General features: G+C 37.1%; 1 protein-coding gene across 7 annotated transcripts in view; it reads right to left on the minus strand.

Annotated features, from left to right (window-relative positions):
• The window catches only part of ALKBH8 (alkB homolog 8, tRNA methyltransferase), a 74,410-nt gene extending 57,334 nt beyond the window's left edge, over positions 1–17,076 (minus strand). Inside the window, exons 1-8 of one of the 7 annotated variants that reach the window (XM_033204665.1) lie at positions 16,757–16,875; positions 13,868–13,975; positions 11,902–12,036; positions 7,739–7,976; positions 5,741–5,872; positions 5,000–5,095; positions 3,321–3,425; positions 1,305–1,375 (exon numbers count right to left, since the gene is read on the minus strand). In XM_033204665.1, coding sequence (XP_033060556.1) covers positions 1,305–1,375; positions 3,321–3,425; positions 5,000–5,095; positions 5,741–5,872; positions 7,739–7,976; positions 11,902–12,030 — 771 coding nt within the window. In that variant the 5' untranslated portion in view covers positions 12,031–12,036; positions 13,868–13,975; positions 16,757–16,875. Of the gene's footprint in view, positions 1–1,304; positions 1,376–3,320; positions 3,426–4,999; positions 5,096–5,740; positions 5,873–7,738; positions 7,977–11,901; positions 12,037–13,867; positions 13,976–14,709; positions 14,926–16,756 lie in introns of those variants that run through there. The other 6 variants (XM_033204666.1, XM_033204662.1, XM_033204664.1 and 3 more) reach the window with 6 other exon arrangements.
• Positions 17,077–17,770: the final 694 nt, after the last annotated feature.

Below are 17,770 nucleotides of genomic sequence, written 5' to 3' on the forward strand. Positions count from 1 at the left end.
GCGCCTGTAGTCCCAGCTACTTGGGAGGCTGAGGCAGGAGAATGGCGGAAACCCAGGAGGCGGAGCTTGCAGTGAGCTGAGATCTGGCCACTGCACTCCAGTCCGGGCGACAGAGCGAGACTCCGCCTCAAAAAAAAAAAAAAAAAAAAGAATCTACACACATAGTTAACAAGATGGTTTGTCATATCAAACACCACTAATTGTCAAGTCACAGTATCAACATGACTACACAAGCTTGGGAAAGGTTAAGAGGCCAAAACACTGAAGATCTAATGATGGAAACTATACAAATATGGGAAAACAAAAATGAATAGTTTTTGCCTCCAGGAACAAGATCAGAATTTGATACAGCCTCTAGTTAGATTAGATGACCTCATGTTTTAAGGACTCTTATAGATTTAAAACTCTGATTTTCATTTTTTTTTGAGTCAGAGTCTCACTCTGTTGCCCAGGTTGGAATGCAGTGGCGCAGTCTCAGCTCACTGCAACCTCCGCCTCCCAGGTTCACGTGATTCTCCTGCCTCAGCCTCCTGAGTAGCTGGGACTAGAGGCGCACACCACCACGCCCAGCTAATTTTTTTTTCATTTTTAGTAGAGACGGGGTTTCACCGTGTTAGCAACGATGGTCTCGATCTCCTGACCTCGTGATTCGCTCGTCTCAGCCTCCCAAAGTGCTGGGATTACAGGCATAAGCCACCACACCCAACCTAAAATTCTGATTTCTATCCAAAAATCTGCCTGTAGGTTGCGTGGATTACTTCACATGTAATATTTTCTTTTAGTGGCTCAAGCAAAGTGCAGCTTCAGAAACAAGTCAATGAATAAACATGAACCTCTTATTCTTCATCTATAAAAATGAAGATATTACCCTCTACTGCTCAGAGTTTTTGAAGGGATTGAATCAGGTAATATATGGAAAAAGTTCACCAAAACTCGGAATACACATTTTAATTTGTTTCCTTTTTCTATGGCATGAAGCTACTATCTTTTGCCACTAGATGGCAATGCTGCACCAGTAGGTCAAAAATGGGCCATATTGCACCAAGGAAAATCTAGATCTTATTTAACTGCTAAAAGTTTCCTGTAAAAAATTAAATTTCAAGTTGTTTTCCTGGCATCTGATGAGGTGACAGAAAAAATTTTGGACATTTAAAAGATGAGGACATTCAAAAGAAACCAAAGTGTTAACGGTGGTCTTACTTTTCATTTTTAAATCCTAATTCATTAAGAATGCGGATGATCTTTGAAAAGGGCATTGTACAAGGTAAGATATATGATGATAGCTAATAAAAATGACCATTTACCTCTGACCCCAAACTGAGAGAAACGATCTCATCCTCAAAAGCAGAATGTGTGTCAATGTGAGCGGGAATTCCTGAGATGGAAAACAGGACAACACGTCACTTCATTTTTCCTTTTAGTAGATTTAAGATGGCTGTAAATATAGCCTTATGATATTATGTTGACAATATTGCTTGGTAATCAGGAAGATACTATAATTTTGGTTAAAAGGAAACATTTAGGGCGAGTGTGACTAAAATATATTAAAATAAATATAAACTAAAAATATCTTAACTTCAAGTTAAAGTGCCATTGGGGTTTGATCTAAAATTAAGGCTCAGGAATCACTGATTAACTAGGACATTTAACCCAATTCCAGCCCAAGAGGAAAATGTGAAAGACAAATACAAAAGTCATTTTTACCCTCAAACACTGGATTCCCAAGTACTTGCAGAACAAAAGCAATAACCAGGTATAAAGACTAGGCATATCAATAATTACGATATGGACTTCTCCACCGATCTCTCAATTTACATTAATTGCGCACCTCTTAAAAGAAATGTTGCTACACAGTGAGGGTATACAAAGCCAGTAAGAGGGTCCCTGTCCTCAAAGAGCTTACAAGCCAAGGGAAAGACAGCTAGGTAAGAAAGGTAAAGAAGAAATGCCCTGGCTGACTGGTTAATCTGGGGTCAGGCTCCCTTGGCTCAGCCCTTCCCTCTCATTTTCAGAGCCCGCTGGTTTGTAGAAGCTAACATATGCTCCTTCTCGTTTCATCCTATAGGCCTCTGCGTCTTTAAGAGTGACCCCAGCCTCTGTGCTCTACAGAAGCAGCCTCTGCTTCAGCTCCAGTTGTCTTGCTGTGCCAGGGACAAGGTCAGCATGTCTCTCTAATTCAGAGGTGCAGTAGTCACAAATCCACTTGGCTACAAATCTAAAGCCATCAGTTTTCATTGTAATAAATGTAGAAAAGAAAACAAAACTCCACAACTCCTGCCGTTAATAAAACTCTTACAATTAAAGAGGTCTTAAGTGTGGGTGGGGTCCTAATCTTACAAGTGGAAGCTCTCTCTCTCTCCATGCACATGTACACACAGAGAAAAGGACATGTGAGGACATTGAGAGAAGGTGGCCGATGACAAGCCAGAAAGGGAGCCCTCACCAGGAACCCAATCAACCGGCACCTTCATCTTGAACTTCCAGCCTCTACACTGTGAAAACAAATTTCTGTTGTTTAAGCCAAAAAAAGTAAAAAATAAAATCCTCAAAATCATTTGATTACTATAAATATCAGATGAAGTTGCTGCTAACAAGTATAAGAAATCAATAACTAGAAAGAGAAAGATCATCCAACCAAGTAACCTTCTTTTATCTATAAATTATTTGGTTTCTTCCATTACACGTCTCCTATGTTTTTTATTTTACACGTCTCCTATGTTTTTCAGACCAATGTCTTCCCTCTCTAAAGGAAATGTTGAAAGGGAAACAAAAAAAATCACAAACTGATTTGTGTCAGTGTGTTTACACTTTGAAATGCAAGTTCCTCAAGGGATTAAAGTGTAGATGTGCAAGGATTGAAGTCAACACAAGTAACGAACATAAGCAAGGTAATCTGAGACTTAATTTGAGCTTAAAAATAATATATTTGTTCGGCTGCGAGCAGTGGCTCATGCCTGTAATCCCAGCACTTTGGGAGGCTGAAGCGAGTGGATCACCTGAGGTCAGGAGTTTGAGACTAGCCTGGCCAACATGGTGAAACCCCATCTCTACAAAACTACAAAAATTAGCTGGGCGTGTTGGTGGGCACCTGTAATCCCAGCTACTTGGGAAGCTGAGGCAAGAGAATCACTTGAACCCTGGAGGCAGAGGTTGCAGAGAGCCGAGACCGCACCATTGCACTCCAGCATGAGCAACAAGAGTGAAACTCCATCTCAAAAAAAAGAAATAATAATAATAATAATATATTTGCTCTTAGAGAATTACATCATCTACTGAGTTCCAAAATATGTAACTAAAATGTTTAAACAAGAAATACTCACCTTGCCCAGGTTCATACTGATTTATGGTCATTTGATCAGGTTTATGTTTAATGTAACCTTCTCTCAACCATTTCTCCAAAAAGCTGTCACAAATGTCAGGAAGACCTAAAGTTAGTAATCATAAAGATAAAACATTAAAATAGTTACTTTGCTTGTTTTACTCAAGAATTTTAAAAGTCACTGCGATAAAAATCACTAAGCTTTTAATTTAGCAGTCAGGTCCATTCATATAATAAACCCACAAGCAAAACAAAATTAAAAAATAAAAAAATTTAAGAATCTTTTAAAGTTATTTGATTTTTTTTAGATAAAAAGGTTAAAAGAACAATTCTCACAACAATTTTGGTATTTAAATTATAAAAATACACCATATATTGAAATTGTCCACTTTTTTTGTTATTTTAAATTATATCATTTATTTTAATTTTAATTATTTTAAATTGTTTCCCTTAAAAAAACACACCTTCCAAAGTGGAACTAACTTACTTTTATTGGAGTCATAAATGTTGTTTCATGATGGAAGAAAAGCATTAAGACCAAAGTCATTAAAATAAAGATAAATTTAACTCCAACAAAGAATTACATCAATTATATCAAAGGATTAAAAGCCAGAATATACAGTAAATTCTTAATCAATTAGACACTTCCTTGGGAAAAAACTGGCAAAGTATATAAAAAGGAATTCACAGGAAAGGAAATACAAATGACCAACCTCATCAGTAATCAAGAAATTATAAATTTAAAACCTTTACAACACACGTTGTTGGGGCAGGGGGAAATGGGTACACATTTGGTGAGAACATGCTGGTACAACTGTTTTAGGAGGCAATTTGCCAGTATCAATTAACAATTTTTTTTTTTTTTTTTTTTGAGATGGAGTCTTGCTCTGTCACCCAGGCTGGAGTGCAGTGGCGCGATCTCGGCTCACTGCAAGCTCCGCCTCTCGGGTTCACACCATTCTCCTGTCTCAGCCTCCCGAGCAGCTGGGACTACAGGCGCCCGCCACCACGTCCGGCTAATTTTTTGATCAATTAACATTTTTTTAGTGAACATAAATTTCAACATGACAATTCTACTTCTTAGTAGTCTCCCTTGAGAAACTCTTGCACAGTGCATAAAGAGGCATGTACGAAGATATTCACAGCAGCATTATTTATGAAAGCTAAAAACCAGAAACAACCTAAATAGCTATCAATAGGGAACTATTTGAATAAGCTATTATGGATCATTTAGTAAAATGAAAATCTGTATAAGATTTCCAAGACATATAGTGGAGGGAAAAGGACAAGTTGGGTTGACATGTAATATATGGAATATATAATATATGCAATACCATACAATACTACATTTATTAACAACTGGGTACTTTTATTGGTATACATATTTTAATGTAAACTCATTGTTTAAAGGACTGAAAAAGTATATACTAAACTGTTAATAGTATGTACTTCTGAGAAGCAGTATGGGAATAAGGATAATAATGATGAACTTCAGCTCTATGGTGTTTGAAATTTTTTTACAACAAAATTATACAATTTATCTAGTTAAAGTGTTTTAAATCAACTGTTTGAAAAGTTTATCTACAAATGACAAATGAAACATAATCCCCCAATTATAATATTCTACTAATATATTAAATTTTTTGAGGCAGAATTTATTACGTATTAGCAATTACTTACCTCTAGGTAATGGTTTATCTTTATCTACATTGTTGTTCTCATAGTGGAACTCATAACCAAAATGCTTTACTCTTCTGTGTTTTAAGGATTTTTGAGCTATGTGAAGAGCACAAAGTAAACAATTAAGAAGGAAAAGAATTATATTCCTTTGCATATTCCAGTCAACTTTTTGAGTAAGGATTAGTTTAGTAATGGCAACTTCTGTTAATTGGTAAATTATAGTCTTTAACAAAAGTAATCATTTTGCCTTATATTTGTTATTTCAAGTCTAAAATTGTAACAAACTCTTCAAGAGTTTCACCCAATCAATCTGAAAACTAAACATGTACACTACCATTCACAACATTGCCAATGAGCTGGAAAGAGTCAGAAAAACTCCAATTTGCAAATATTTCCAGGAAGCTCTCACTATATTACAATAGTATGGTACTGAACTGCTAATTCCTCAAGGGAAACTTGCCTTAAGGTGGGAAGGAATGAATAAAATAAGTGAAAAGGCTTATAAAAGCCATATAAATGTTGGATAATAAATATTAATCAGTTTGGAGTTAAAATTTGATAGCTATATAAATGTTATTTATTATTAATGTTCCTAAGAATTGTTGGTATGACTTGCCTAACATTAGATCCAGGTTAGTTTCAGTAATTTTGAGGAAATATTAATAAACCATGAAAGACAGAAGAAAGGAAGAAGAGTTTTGCAGAAACTTTTAAATATCAGATTTTGAAAGTTTTACTTACAGTTTTGATTGTCTGTATCTTCGGTCCAATCCACACTTTCCAAAAGCATTTTCTCCTCCTCAGAAGAAATTATTTCTTCTACTACCATGAGTCCTGGTGGTAAGGCTTGAGGCCTCAACTCCTTCCATTGTGCTATGGGAAACCCAATTAAAATAGTCACATGCAAAACTTAAAGTTCCTATATACAAATAATTCTGCCCAATAACTCTTTATCAATTCACAAAACTTCAAATCCTCATTTTCGGAAATAAGATGGCTGAAAGGCACACAACATATTAAAAGTGCATGAATAGTAAATCATTTAACATCAATAGTAAATCATTTGCTAAATACATACCATTGCCTACTATGTGCCAGACATTATTTATTCAAATTACATAAGGAAAACTTTGGAAAGAATTCCTTAAAGACAAGTAATTTACAGTGTTAAGTAATCTGGATTTAGTTTCCGAAATATGTTTTTTTTTTTAAAGAATTAAAAATATATCTTCTATTTGTTATTCAGTGCTGCCTGGTAGCGGATATCTAAATAAGCATAAACAGACACAATTCTGTTCTCAGTTAAAAAAGACTTTCAAGGTTGTAAATGTGATTGCCACAGTCTTAAAAGTACATATGGATCTAATGAAGAATTTCAAATAAATAACACTCCAAAATTACTTTGTGCAATTTCTTATTGAGTATTCACCATGGGGGACAGGGGTAAACCCAATGACTATTTTCTGATTAAAACTTACACCTCGGCCGGGCGTGGTGGCTCACGCCTGTAGTCCCAGCACTTTGGGAGGCCGAGAAGAGCGGATCACGAGGTCAGGAGATTGGGACCATCCTGGCTAACATGGTGAAACCCCGTCTCTACTAAAAATACAAAAAAAAATTAGCCAGGCGTGGTGGTGGGCACCCGTAGTCCCAGCTACTCAGGAGGTGGGGCAGGAGAATGGCGTGAACCCGGGAGGCGGAGCTTGTAGTGAGCCGAGATCGAGCCACCGCACTCCAGCCTGGGCGACTGAGCAAGACTCCGTCTCGAAAAAAAAAAACTTACTCCTCAGCCATTCAGTTTTCAAAAACTGACCAGAAACATGTAAAATATGAGGATAATCTAGTTTCCAAAATGTGTAAAGATTAAGTCAGATTCACAATTAAATGCATATGAGCACTGAGAAATACGGTTTCTAAAATAAATCTTTAAAAGAGTCTGTAAAAGTTTTCCTTTGGATCTAATTTTACTAAAACATAAATTTGAGCAGATTGCAGTCACCTACCCACTCCTAGGATATCTAAAACAGGGCTCTTTTATTGCCTAAATAGGTGGCAAATGAATATATGATTAGATGTCTAAATCAAAGTTCATCTCAATACATCTCATTCCCATGGGTCAGAAGTAATAATTCCTGTACAATTCTGTACACCAGTATATAAAGCTGTGCTTATTTAACTAAATTATTCAGTTCCTCAATCAGACTATCCAGTGGCTATTGTACTGGACAGCACAGACAGGAACATTTCTGCCATCACAGAAAGTTCTACTGGACAGCACCACCATAAAGTTTTAGGAATCTTTGGTAGCTACAGGTGCCCTGCTATAAATATGAAGATTGGTATATGATCATTTGGATCATAATTCATTCTTAAGTGATTAATTCAAAGCTCCTGGGTAGACAGGTGAAATAAACTGGTAATCCGAACCCTCATTATTAAACTTTGAAAAACACAATTAGGCAGAAGGGTTCCAAAAAAAAGCCATGTGCCTAATAAATATATTGTTGATTGGTGGGACCAGCTCCATAAAGGCAGGTTGTATCTTATTCACCTCTGTCCTGTCAACTACTTGTCCCATCCCTGGCACAAATAGGTGCTTAAAGAATGTTTGTTAAAGTAAAAGGGGCTGCTAACCTGCATTCTCATTTTGTTTCACAATAACTGAACCTCCCAACTTAAGTCTATGAAAAGAAAATGCACAAAAGAATCATTGTTTAAAAGATAACTGTATGATAATACCTTTTTCCACAAAATTCAAATACAGAATGATCTTTTGTCCTAAATCATCCACTACTTCTTTTCCATTGAGGGTAACATAGGCTCTCTTAGATTCTTCCGTAGTTTTGTACCTTGCAAATGAGTAGGGTTTGTTAGGTGGCATTAAGAGAGCATCCACCAGTCCACATTTCTCTAAAACCGGGAGCAGCTGATTCCTACTCACACCATTACCCAAACCACCATTGGCAACAACCAGGCTCTTAAAAAACAAACAAACAAACAAACAAACAAAAAGAAAGAAAGTAACATGAGCAACTGATATCAACCCATTTATTTTAAAATAAGATTATTTTTTAAATAAGATTACTACAAAGATGCAATTAAGAAAAAAAAAGTTACCTTGTAGTGGTTGTTTGGTTTGCTGATCTCATACAAAGTATGTAAACCAATTTACTAAAAATTTGGGGAATAAAAAGGACTCCTATATTGTAAATAATATTGATTTTTAAATAGCCAATTTCACAAAATATTCATTTCTAAATGACCATAAATGCAAATTAAAACATGACTATTCAGAAATATAAATTTAACATAATGAAAGAGAAAGAGTAGAGGAGAAAGCACAGTTACATAATACTTGCTTTTTTGCAAGACTGTTCTATATGCTTTTATCTATTTAATCCTCATTAACATAATCTTCACAACATATTGAATTTATCTGGGTAATATCAGCCCTATTTCATAGAAGAAGATCTGACAAATGAGGTTAAGGTGGTGATCAGGGGTGGGTTTAAACCTATTTCTGTCCATTTCCAGGATCCATACTTTTAATATAACCATTATACAACGTTCACTGAAAATTAAAAGTAAAGGTACTATTAGCTCAAAGAAAAACCAATTATAGGTTCTATTGAACATATTTAGGAAAAAATTTTCCTCTAAGGAAATGCAGTCTAAGTAATTCAGTCAATTCACAATGAAAACTTTTTCCTTTGTAAGTTTCACGATTACTTCCCGCTATTTGCATAGTTCTGCACTAAACTTTATTTAAGGAAATTTTGCAGGGATGAAGGGGGAGTCTCTTATTTTTATTCTGATGTTCATGGCCTAGCACCCATATAGTCTCTATACTTAACCATTCTATACAGTGTAAATATTTTTTAAGTATGCTCTATGACTTCTGAAAACATTTCAATATAACAAAAGAAAGCCATGGATGGCCTACTCTCATCAATTTCTTCATTTATACCAGGTGTTGATGAAGTTTTTCTGAGAAGAGGTAGATAGTAAATATTTTAGGCTTGGCAGGCCATAAAAGTTGCTGTCAGATAGTCTTAGTATTATGTTTTAACAACACTTTAAGAATATAAAACTCATTATTTTGCTCACGAGCCTGATTTGGTCTAAGGACAGTAGTTTGCCAACCCCTAATTTATACTAAGCTCATTTATGATAGTACATAATGTACTATCATACATAAAGCTCATTTATGTAGTACATTTATTTATGTATAGTACATTTATTTATTAAGCCTAAAAGATAGTACATAAAGCTCATTTATGATAGTACATAGTGTATTGGTTTATTATACAAAATAAGAATACCTAGAACTTTGTTTGAAAAGGATATAAAAGAATTACTATGAAATTGGATAATAAGGAAAGTAAAACTGTTTTGTCATGGGACAGTCAGTACTTTGTATGTATGCAAGCATATACAACACACATAATAAACAAGCCCACTAATACAATACTATATGATACGGAGTAAAACGGAGTCTCAGGTGGCTTGCCCTGGACCTCACTTAATGAGGTTTATTAATTAAAATACCAAAATAACTTGGTTATATATGGTGATAGTTGCAATAACATTTCCATATTCCTAAATCTATGGAAGAACAAAGGTTTCATTGGTGTTGAGGGTCCACTACCCCATCTAGGAATGGAAGACGATAAAGTATGACTTCAGGAATACTAGAAGTTCTCAAAGATGCCATCCGAGTGTTTTGTGGGCAACTCTAAAGGTAAACCACACAAAAACAAGTGCAGTAGAAGAGGAGAGGAACTTATTTCCCATTAAATATGAGACACATATAATTAAATGTCATAACTAAATGCAACATAATTAAGGTAATTAAATGTAATAGTTAAATATAATTAAATGGAACCATTATTTTATTTATAATTGTTCATCCAAGCAATTTTCTAAATAAGAAGGAGTATGGTCCGAAGTAGAGAATGTGAATTTTTTTTAAGTTATCTTTGGTCCTGATAATTTGAGGTTCACTGCTCTAGAAGAATCTATAATGCTATAAATTTGTACAAAGGAGCCTATAATTATAATACATCTGATATGGTTTGGCTGTGCCCCCACCCAAATCTCATCTTGAATTTTAGCTTCCATAATTCCCACATTTTGTGGACGGGCCCCAGTGAGAAATAATTGAATCATGGGGGCCATTTCCCCTATAACGTTCTCGTGGTAGTGAATAAGTCTCACGAGATCTGACAGTTTTGTAAGGGGTTTCCCCTTTCATTTGGCTCTCATTCTCTCTTGCCTGCCGCCACGTAAGCCAGGCCTTTCACCTTCTGCCATGATTGTGAGGCCTCCCCAGCCACGTGTAACATACCCAGTTCGGGTATGTCTTTATCAGTAGCATGAGGATAGACTAATACAATATCATTAGAACAATATTTGCTCTCCCCTGGAAAGACAAAATATAATTAGAGGTCCATCTACAATTTTATTCTTTTCCTTTAAGAATATGGAGAAAAAAGAAAGCCTAATAAAATGCTACTTTGGAAGCCATGAAGGACATCGAAGCTTCTAGAGATCCTAAAGAAAAGGCAGACCCAACCAGAAACAAGCTTCAAAGGGGTCAAAGAAATTGAGCCTATTTTTTTTTTTCTTGCTACTTCTCTTCATGAACTCTGTAAGGAAAGGAACACAAGTCACTCTTGGAAAGAGATGAGAGCAGTGTATGTCAGTTTAATCTTCTGAATGTCTCATAGCCTCAGTGGCTCTTGACTGAAACAGTAAACTGTATGTATGTATGTAAACATATTAATTCTAATTATCTATTATCTAGTTAATCCTTGCTGTAGGAATGTGGCTTAAATTCTCTGAAGACATTAATATTTAATTCCAAGTATGGGCCTTTTGCCTCCTAAATTCAAATGTGCCTCAACAGACTGCTCATTCTTAAGCTATGATGTACAGAAGACAGCACGGTAAGCATAAGGCAAGAGTATTGGTCTGAGAGTCAAGAGGCCTAAGTTTTAATCCCAGCTTCACCTTCTCAATTGTATGTGCGCCCCTCAATTCAATGATATCTAAAGCTTACTTTCTACTTTTATTCTATAACTTTATGAGCCAAAAAGATAAGAACTTCTGATATTCATGTAGTAGTTTAATGTCCAGTAAGTACAACTAGATTCTCTAGAGTCTAACAATCTAATGGGGTTAAAAAGGTACGCAATACTATGCCCTGCTTAAAAATGAAGAAAGCCGACGTCAGAGGATACTACTGCTCATGTCCAGAAAAACTAACGTCAGAGGATACTACTGCTCATGTCCAGAAAAGCTAAGAATTAAACTGAGTTCTCCTAATTCATAACCCAGGAAATTTCACGATCCTCACATTTATCATCTCATTTAATTATTGTCAACAGATAATGAAAAGACTTTGTCAATAAGGTCTAATAAAATAAAAATGGTTAATAGCACATAATCAAAATACTTTATAAAACAGGTAAGGTTGGGAAGAGAAGAACGAGAGCTGTAGTAGGATATGGAAGATCTAGCTTTAAGTTTCTATTAGCTACTTACTAGCTTATATCAATGGAGACATATCATAACCTCTCAGAACTTTAGTTTTCTTACCTATCTCATAAGGACTTCTAAGGAATTAAATATAATGATGAATATAAGTATACTTAGGAAACTGAGAAACTTGTACAGTATTATTATTAATATATAATCACAACCTCTTCTAGTTCAAACAACAAAACAAATAGAAATGCAAACTATAGGCTATGGACCCAGAAAGTTAGCAGGTCCTATCATATGTACATCTAATATGGATGTAACAATTACAGCCTTAGGCAATTATTAGCAAATATTAATATAATAAATTAACATGGCAATACATTTACATTCAAATAATAATAATAATTTTAGGTCACCTGAGTGGCATAGGATACTGTCTCAATGCCTTCATGTCTCAGCAAAGTATGCCTGGCTTTAATCTGTTTCCTTAAGAACTTCTTCTCAGTTTTACTGAGTTTGTAATTACTTTGATGGTTGCTGTCCATAGCAAACTATAAAAAATAAATAAATAAATAAACAGTAAAAAATGTCAACCTCAAGAGTCCTGAAGGAATAATTATAATGATGTTATTCATACATTCCATAGTTTATCAATATTTCTATGTGATCATTTTTTAAATGCTTCATTTACCTTGTACCAACTAAGAGAACTGAGAACAAACTGATACACAAAAAATGGAGGAGTATCTAAGAACATCTAATAGCATATCTCTGATGGTTCTAAAAAATGTTCCAATGTGGTAGCTCTATGAAGTGTGCTATTTTACTCATGGATGATGAATCCTTTACTTATGAAGCCCTAAGTAAAATGGGCCATACACAAATTTCACAACTATAATGTAAAGCAAGGCAAGTAGCAGGCAGGGGAGCGGTGGGGGGAGAAATAACACAAAAAAATTAGCAGAATATACAGTATGATTCCATTTACATAAAGGTCAAAATCAAAAAGCAAGCCATATATTATTTAGAAATACATATATAGCAGAGCTAAAAGAAAAGCAAGGAAATTATAAACACAAAATTCAGGAGAGAGGCTATTTCTGTGGGAGAGAGGAAAGTAAATTAACATGAAAGTGACACATAGGAGCATCAAAGGTATTTCTTCAGCTACGAGGTAGGTGTAGGTGTTTATTTTACTATTTTAAAAACTGCATATGTCATATATTTTATATCTATAATTTTTTAAATAACAGAATCCCAAAGAGGTCTCTATAATCACACCATCCAAATCAGCACCCAATATCATGCTTTATCACACTTTATCACAGTAGTCTTTTATTTTGTTCACAAAATGTAACATAATTTGTGATGATTCATCTGTTAGTGTAACTCCTCCATCATGATATAAATCCCAAGAGAGCAGGAATGCCAGCATATAGTAGTTGCTCAATAAATATTTGATGGTAGGACTAAATGAATAATAAATGAGTGAATACACACAGTCTCAGCACCCTGGAGCATGCAACCATAATAAAGTACATAGTTTATGCTTTCAACAAGTTTGTAACTTAGTTGTGGAAAACAAACACTAAACAATAAGACTATGACACATCTTTACATAATTTAATGCTGATAGTACAGTCTTTAAGTGTAACATGAATTAGAGACAAAAATAAGATGGATGTGGGCTGGGAGCAGTGACTCACACCTGTAATATCTGGGAGGCCAAGGCAGGCAGGTCACTTGAGCTCAGGAGTTCAAGACCAGCCTGGTCAACATGGTGAAACTACTAAAAGTACAAAAAATTAGCCAGGTGTGGTAGTGGGCACCTGTAGTTCCAGCTACTTGGGAGGCTGAAGCAGGAGAATCACTTGAACCTGGGAGGCAGAGGCTGCAGTGAGCCAAGATCATGCCACTACACTCCAGCCTGGACAACAGAGTGAGACTCCATCTCAAAAAAAAAAAAAAAAAGATGGATGTAAACTGGAAAAGCTGGAAAGGCCTCAAAACAGGAGATTTGTGCCATGTACCGAAGGATAGGAATACTATAGAATCAAATAAAAAGGAAGGTATTCAGGAAGGCAGTAAAGAATAGAAGCTAAAACCAAAATGGACACGTTTGCTCAAGACACCAAGATGTAGGCATAATTTTTTTAGAGCACAGAGAGTTTGCTGATCCTCCAGTCCCACTCTCTGCAGACTTTAAAGTCTTCAAAGTCAACCAAATAAATAAATTTGGGGGTTAAATAAAATCTTATTTATCTTATTTCACATAAAATCATAAACAGTCAAAATTCTAATTACTAATCTTTAGTATAGAAGACAAATGCCAAGTCTATTAAAATGCCAGCAGTCCAGCTTCCTAGCATAGGGGGTACATACCAGGAGGTAGGGCCAGTGAGGCAGGCAGGTTGGCTGACAGCACAGCAGAGGGATGAGAGGTAAGAAAACAATCCACCTTGTTAATCAGAAATGCTGGCCTGATCTAGGCTGGGGTCAACAGAAAGAAGGGAAATAGGGGGAGCGGGGAAAGAGAAAGGGTGAGAGAAAAGTTTAGGCAGAAGCCAGAGGCTTCGATGACTTCCCAGACATGATGGAGACAGGAATCAAAGATCACTTATTAACCAGTTACAGGCAGAGTGACTAAGAGATGAGTGCTATCACTTCAAAACTGGAAAGTCAGGAGGAGGTTCAGGAAGAGCTGCTCAGTATAGGAGGTAATGAGTCAGATTTAGCATATAATATGTTTAAGGTATTGTGAGATAGAGGGTTGCAATGTCTGACTGGCAAGTGACAATATAAAATGGCTCCTAGGAAAGGAACTGAGGTTAAAAAGGTTTAGGAGTCAGTCATCATTAAGACAGGAAGGGGACAAGTGAAGGGACATTTCTAACATTGCATTAATTATAATTATTTGTTTGAATATCTGTCCCCTTCCACTGAACTGTGAGCTTTCTGAAGGCAGGGATTAAATCATAACTTTCTGAGTTACCACAGAGCCTCATTCAGTTCTCTGAGGTAATATAATACAGTGTTCAGGAGTTCATGTTCCAGGTTCAAATCTCAGCTCAACCACTGATTATTAGCTGTATAATCCTAGCTGTATAATGAGTTGGTTATATATCTCTGTGTTCCAGTTTCTTTATCTAGGAATAGGGATAAAAATAATAGTGCCTATCCCATAGCTTTTTTAGAATTAAATTAATTTATTATTTATTTATTACCATTGATTTTCAGAAGAAGCAGATCAAAATGGCTTAACACAACAAAGAAAATCTGAGAGCCTTCAAAGGAGCTATTTTAGAGCCATTCAATTTCAAGATCTTCATCTGTGGAACAGCAACTTTGCAGTATATCATGGAGAACAAGGGATGACTGCACTACAGAATTATTTTTAATATTTCACATGAGCAAACACTGCAAAGTGGAAGGAATGAGAAAGAAACAATGCTAAATACATCTTTTTAAAATGTCTGCCACTAAGAGTCCAGCACCAGCAGGTGGAGCCTCAGAACCACATTTTTGTCATCCCCTTCCTTTCTCCCTTCCTCAGTCATGCAACATTATTGCACGTGAAGAAAGACACTAAATGGCCTTTGAGGCTCAGTTTTCCTCTATTCCAGTGGCTAGGCAATGTGCTGGCCCAGCATATCTGAGTCATCTCAACAAGAATAAGCTGATACCAGCTGCTGAGGTCTGGAAGCGCCCCCTTCTGACAAAGCTACTTCCCTGGCCAGTTTCCACTAATGCACAGATAACTTGGATGCTCCTTGTGATGTTATTGGAGTGAAGTCACTATTAACTATAATACTAGCCATGCTGAGTCCAGTCCAGCCAGCTCCAGCGTAAGCATACTCTCTGTGGGATAATGAAAGTTTGGAGATAATGCATGCTCTGCTACTTGCTTGTTAGTGAGTTTAAAGCCAATATATCCTACTAGATATTACCCTACGTGGTAATAGTAGTATGCACATCATACCCTCCTTGAATAATAGAGAGTCTATTATGAACCAAGCAGTATAGACAAATGTTCCTATACTTGTATGTTAAAAAAAAAATGCAAAAACCGCGATTACTTTTGCGCCAACCTAATAATTAATAGCAAAGATTAGAATCTAACTTCCTATCAAATGAGGCCCAATATTAAAGTACGGCACCGGTATACAGAGTTTACATAGAAATCTTTGGAACACACAAGAAATTGGTGATATGGGTTGCCTCCAGGGAAGGAAAATGGATCCATAAGTAATGGAATGAAAGGGAGCTTTCTTCTTTCATGACTTTTGAAGTTGGTAGCTATTTAAACTGCATTACCTGTTTAAAAAGAAAATAAAGATTTAAAATGATTAGAAAAAAATTCACCCCATCACTTGTCACGGCGCCCAGTTTTAACTCTTTGAATAACACTTACTACATATTTTCTTACACTCCCATTAATTTGTTTATTCTGTCCTTCCCCACAACTTAATAAAGTACACTCACTTCATGAAGTAGAGATTTTGTCTCTATTGTTCACCCGGTAGCACCCAGCACTTAAACAGGATTTAGCACCTAGCAGCCACTCAATAAACATTTGTCAAATAAACCTAAATCGACTTTGCTGTCTTAGCTCCTAAACCTCCCCTCCTCCAGAATTCCGAGTTTGGTGGCCTTCTTCAACGTTTTCATTAACACCCAGCATGGATCTCTATTTCTAGAGTTCTCACATTGTATTATAATTGCCCTTTGTGTTGGGCTTCCGCCACAAAACTGTCATCTATTTGAGGGTACAAACTTGGTGCCTGACATACAACTGACAATAAATATTCAATGAAATCAATCAAAATAACAGGCTGACGCTACCAGAGGCCCAGGAGTCGCGGGGATTGCTCAAATAAAAGCACGGGAAGACTCAGCTGCGCAAGGGATCAGATCATCAGCACTGCCTTTGCATCACTAGATTGTCACCGGTCAGAAAAGCCCTAGAAGCGCCAAACTAACACGGCCCATGTTGCAACCGTCCTCTCCAACCCCAAAGAAAACAGAAGATTGACACAGACACCACGTGAGCACCCGAACCAAACACAAACACGTGCACCCTAAACACTGACAGAGTCACCCAACGCAGACACCCTACTGCCCACACTGCACCAAGGGCGCCTCTGGGATCCATCCCCTTTCCCTAGGTTCTCAGCCCTAGCTGGCAAGGCAGCTAGAGAAGACCGGAAGAGGCCGAAATGAGGAAGCGGGGATTTGCAGCCCGTATGCCCGCCAGCAAGAAGTGCCACACACCTCCGCTTCGGCTCAGGCCGGATTCTCACCATGCAGGTGACTTCTTCTTTGCCAGCCTCCACTCTAGCACCAGGACGCCGCAGCGGATACTTGCACGCCACCTCCCCTGGGCGCGGCCATGTTGGAGAAAGCTGCACTACATTTCCCATGAGCCAGCGGGACAACGAACAGGCTCCCACAGTCCTCTTCGCCTCCCAGAGCCGGGGAGTGACCGCTTCTCGACCAAGTGTGTTTGTAAAGTGCTCTCTGTTACACCGAAAATTCAGTTGTCTTCTTGGGGGGCTTAGTAATAATTGGTAGTGCAGCTATATATTTATCTGTCGCTCTCCAAATGGACAAGGTCAAACAGGTTTGGGCCCTTGGGTCCTTCAATAATGACCCCTGGCACCTTGGATTCTTCGTGTATGTTTCCTCCTGAATCTTCTTAGAGGTGTGAAAGGAAAATCTTGATGCCACAAAATCACTAAGCTAAAGGGAAAAGTCAAGCTAGGAACTGCTTGGGCAAACCTGCCTCCAGTTCTATTTAAAGTCATCCCTCTGATTTATCTCTTTGCTCACTGAGATAAATGCATATATGATTGCCTCCTTTGGAAAGGCTCATCAGAAACTCAAAAGAATGCAACCATGTGTCTCTTAGCTATAATACCTATGACCTGGAAGCCCCCTCCCCACTTCGACTTGGCCCACCTTTGCTTCAATTTGTCCCTCCTTTCTGGACCGAACCAACGTTCATCTTACATATATTGATCGATGCCTTATGTCTCCCTAAAATGTATAAAACCAAGCTGTGGTCCAACCACCTTGGACACGTGTCATCAGGACCTCCCGAGGCTGTGTCACGGGAGGGCGTCCTTAACTTTGGCAAAATAAACTTCCTAAATTGACTGAGACCTGTCTTAGATATTCAGGGTTCACAGAGATATGGGAGAGGATTCTGGGGTCTGAAAGATGACATCGCATGGGCGGGAGGGAAGGAGGTGAATATGCATGAATGTGCCAGGGGGATGGTGAGTA

Source organism: Trachypithecus francoisi, unplaced genomic scaffold (assembly GCF_009764315.1).
Source record: "Trachypithecus francoisi isolate TF-2019V2 unplaced genomic scaffold, Tfra_2.0 Lachesis_group8, whole genome shotgun sequence".
Classification (NCBI taxonomy): domain Eukaryota; kingdom Metazoa; phylum Chordata; class Mammalia; order Primates; family Cercopithecidae; genus Trachypithecus; species Trachypithecus francoisi.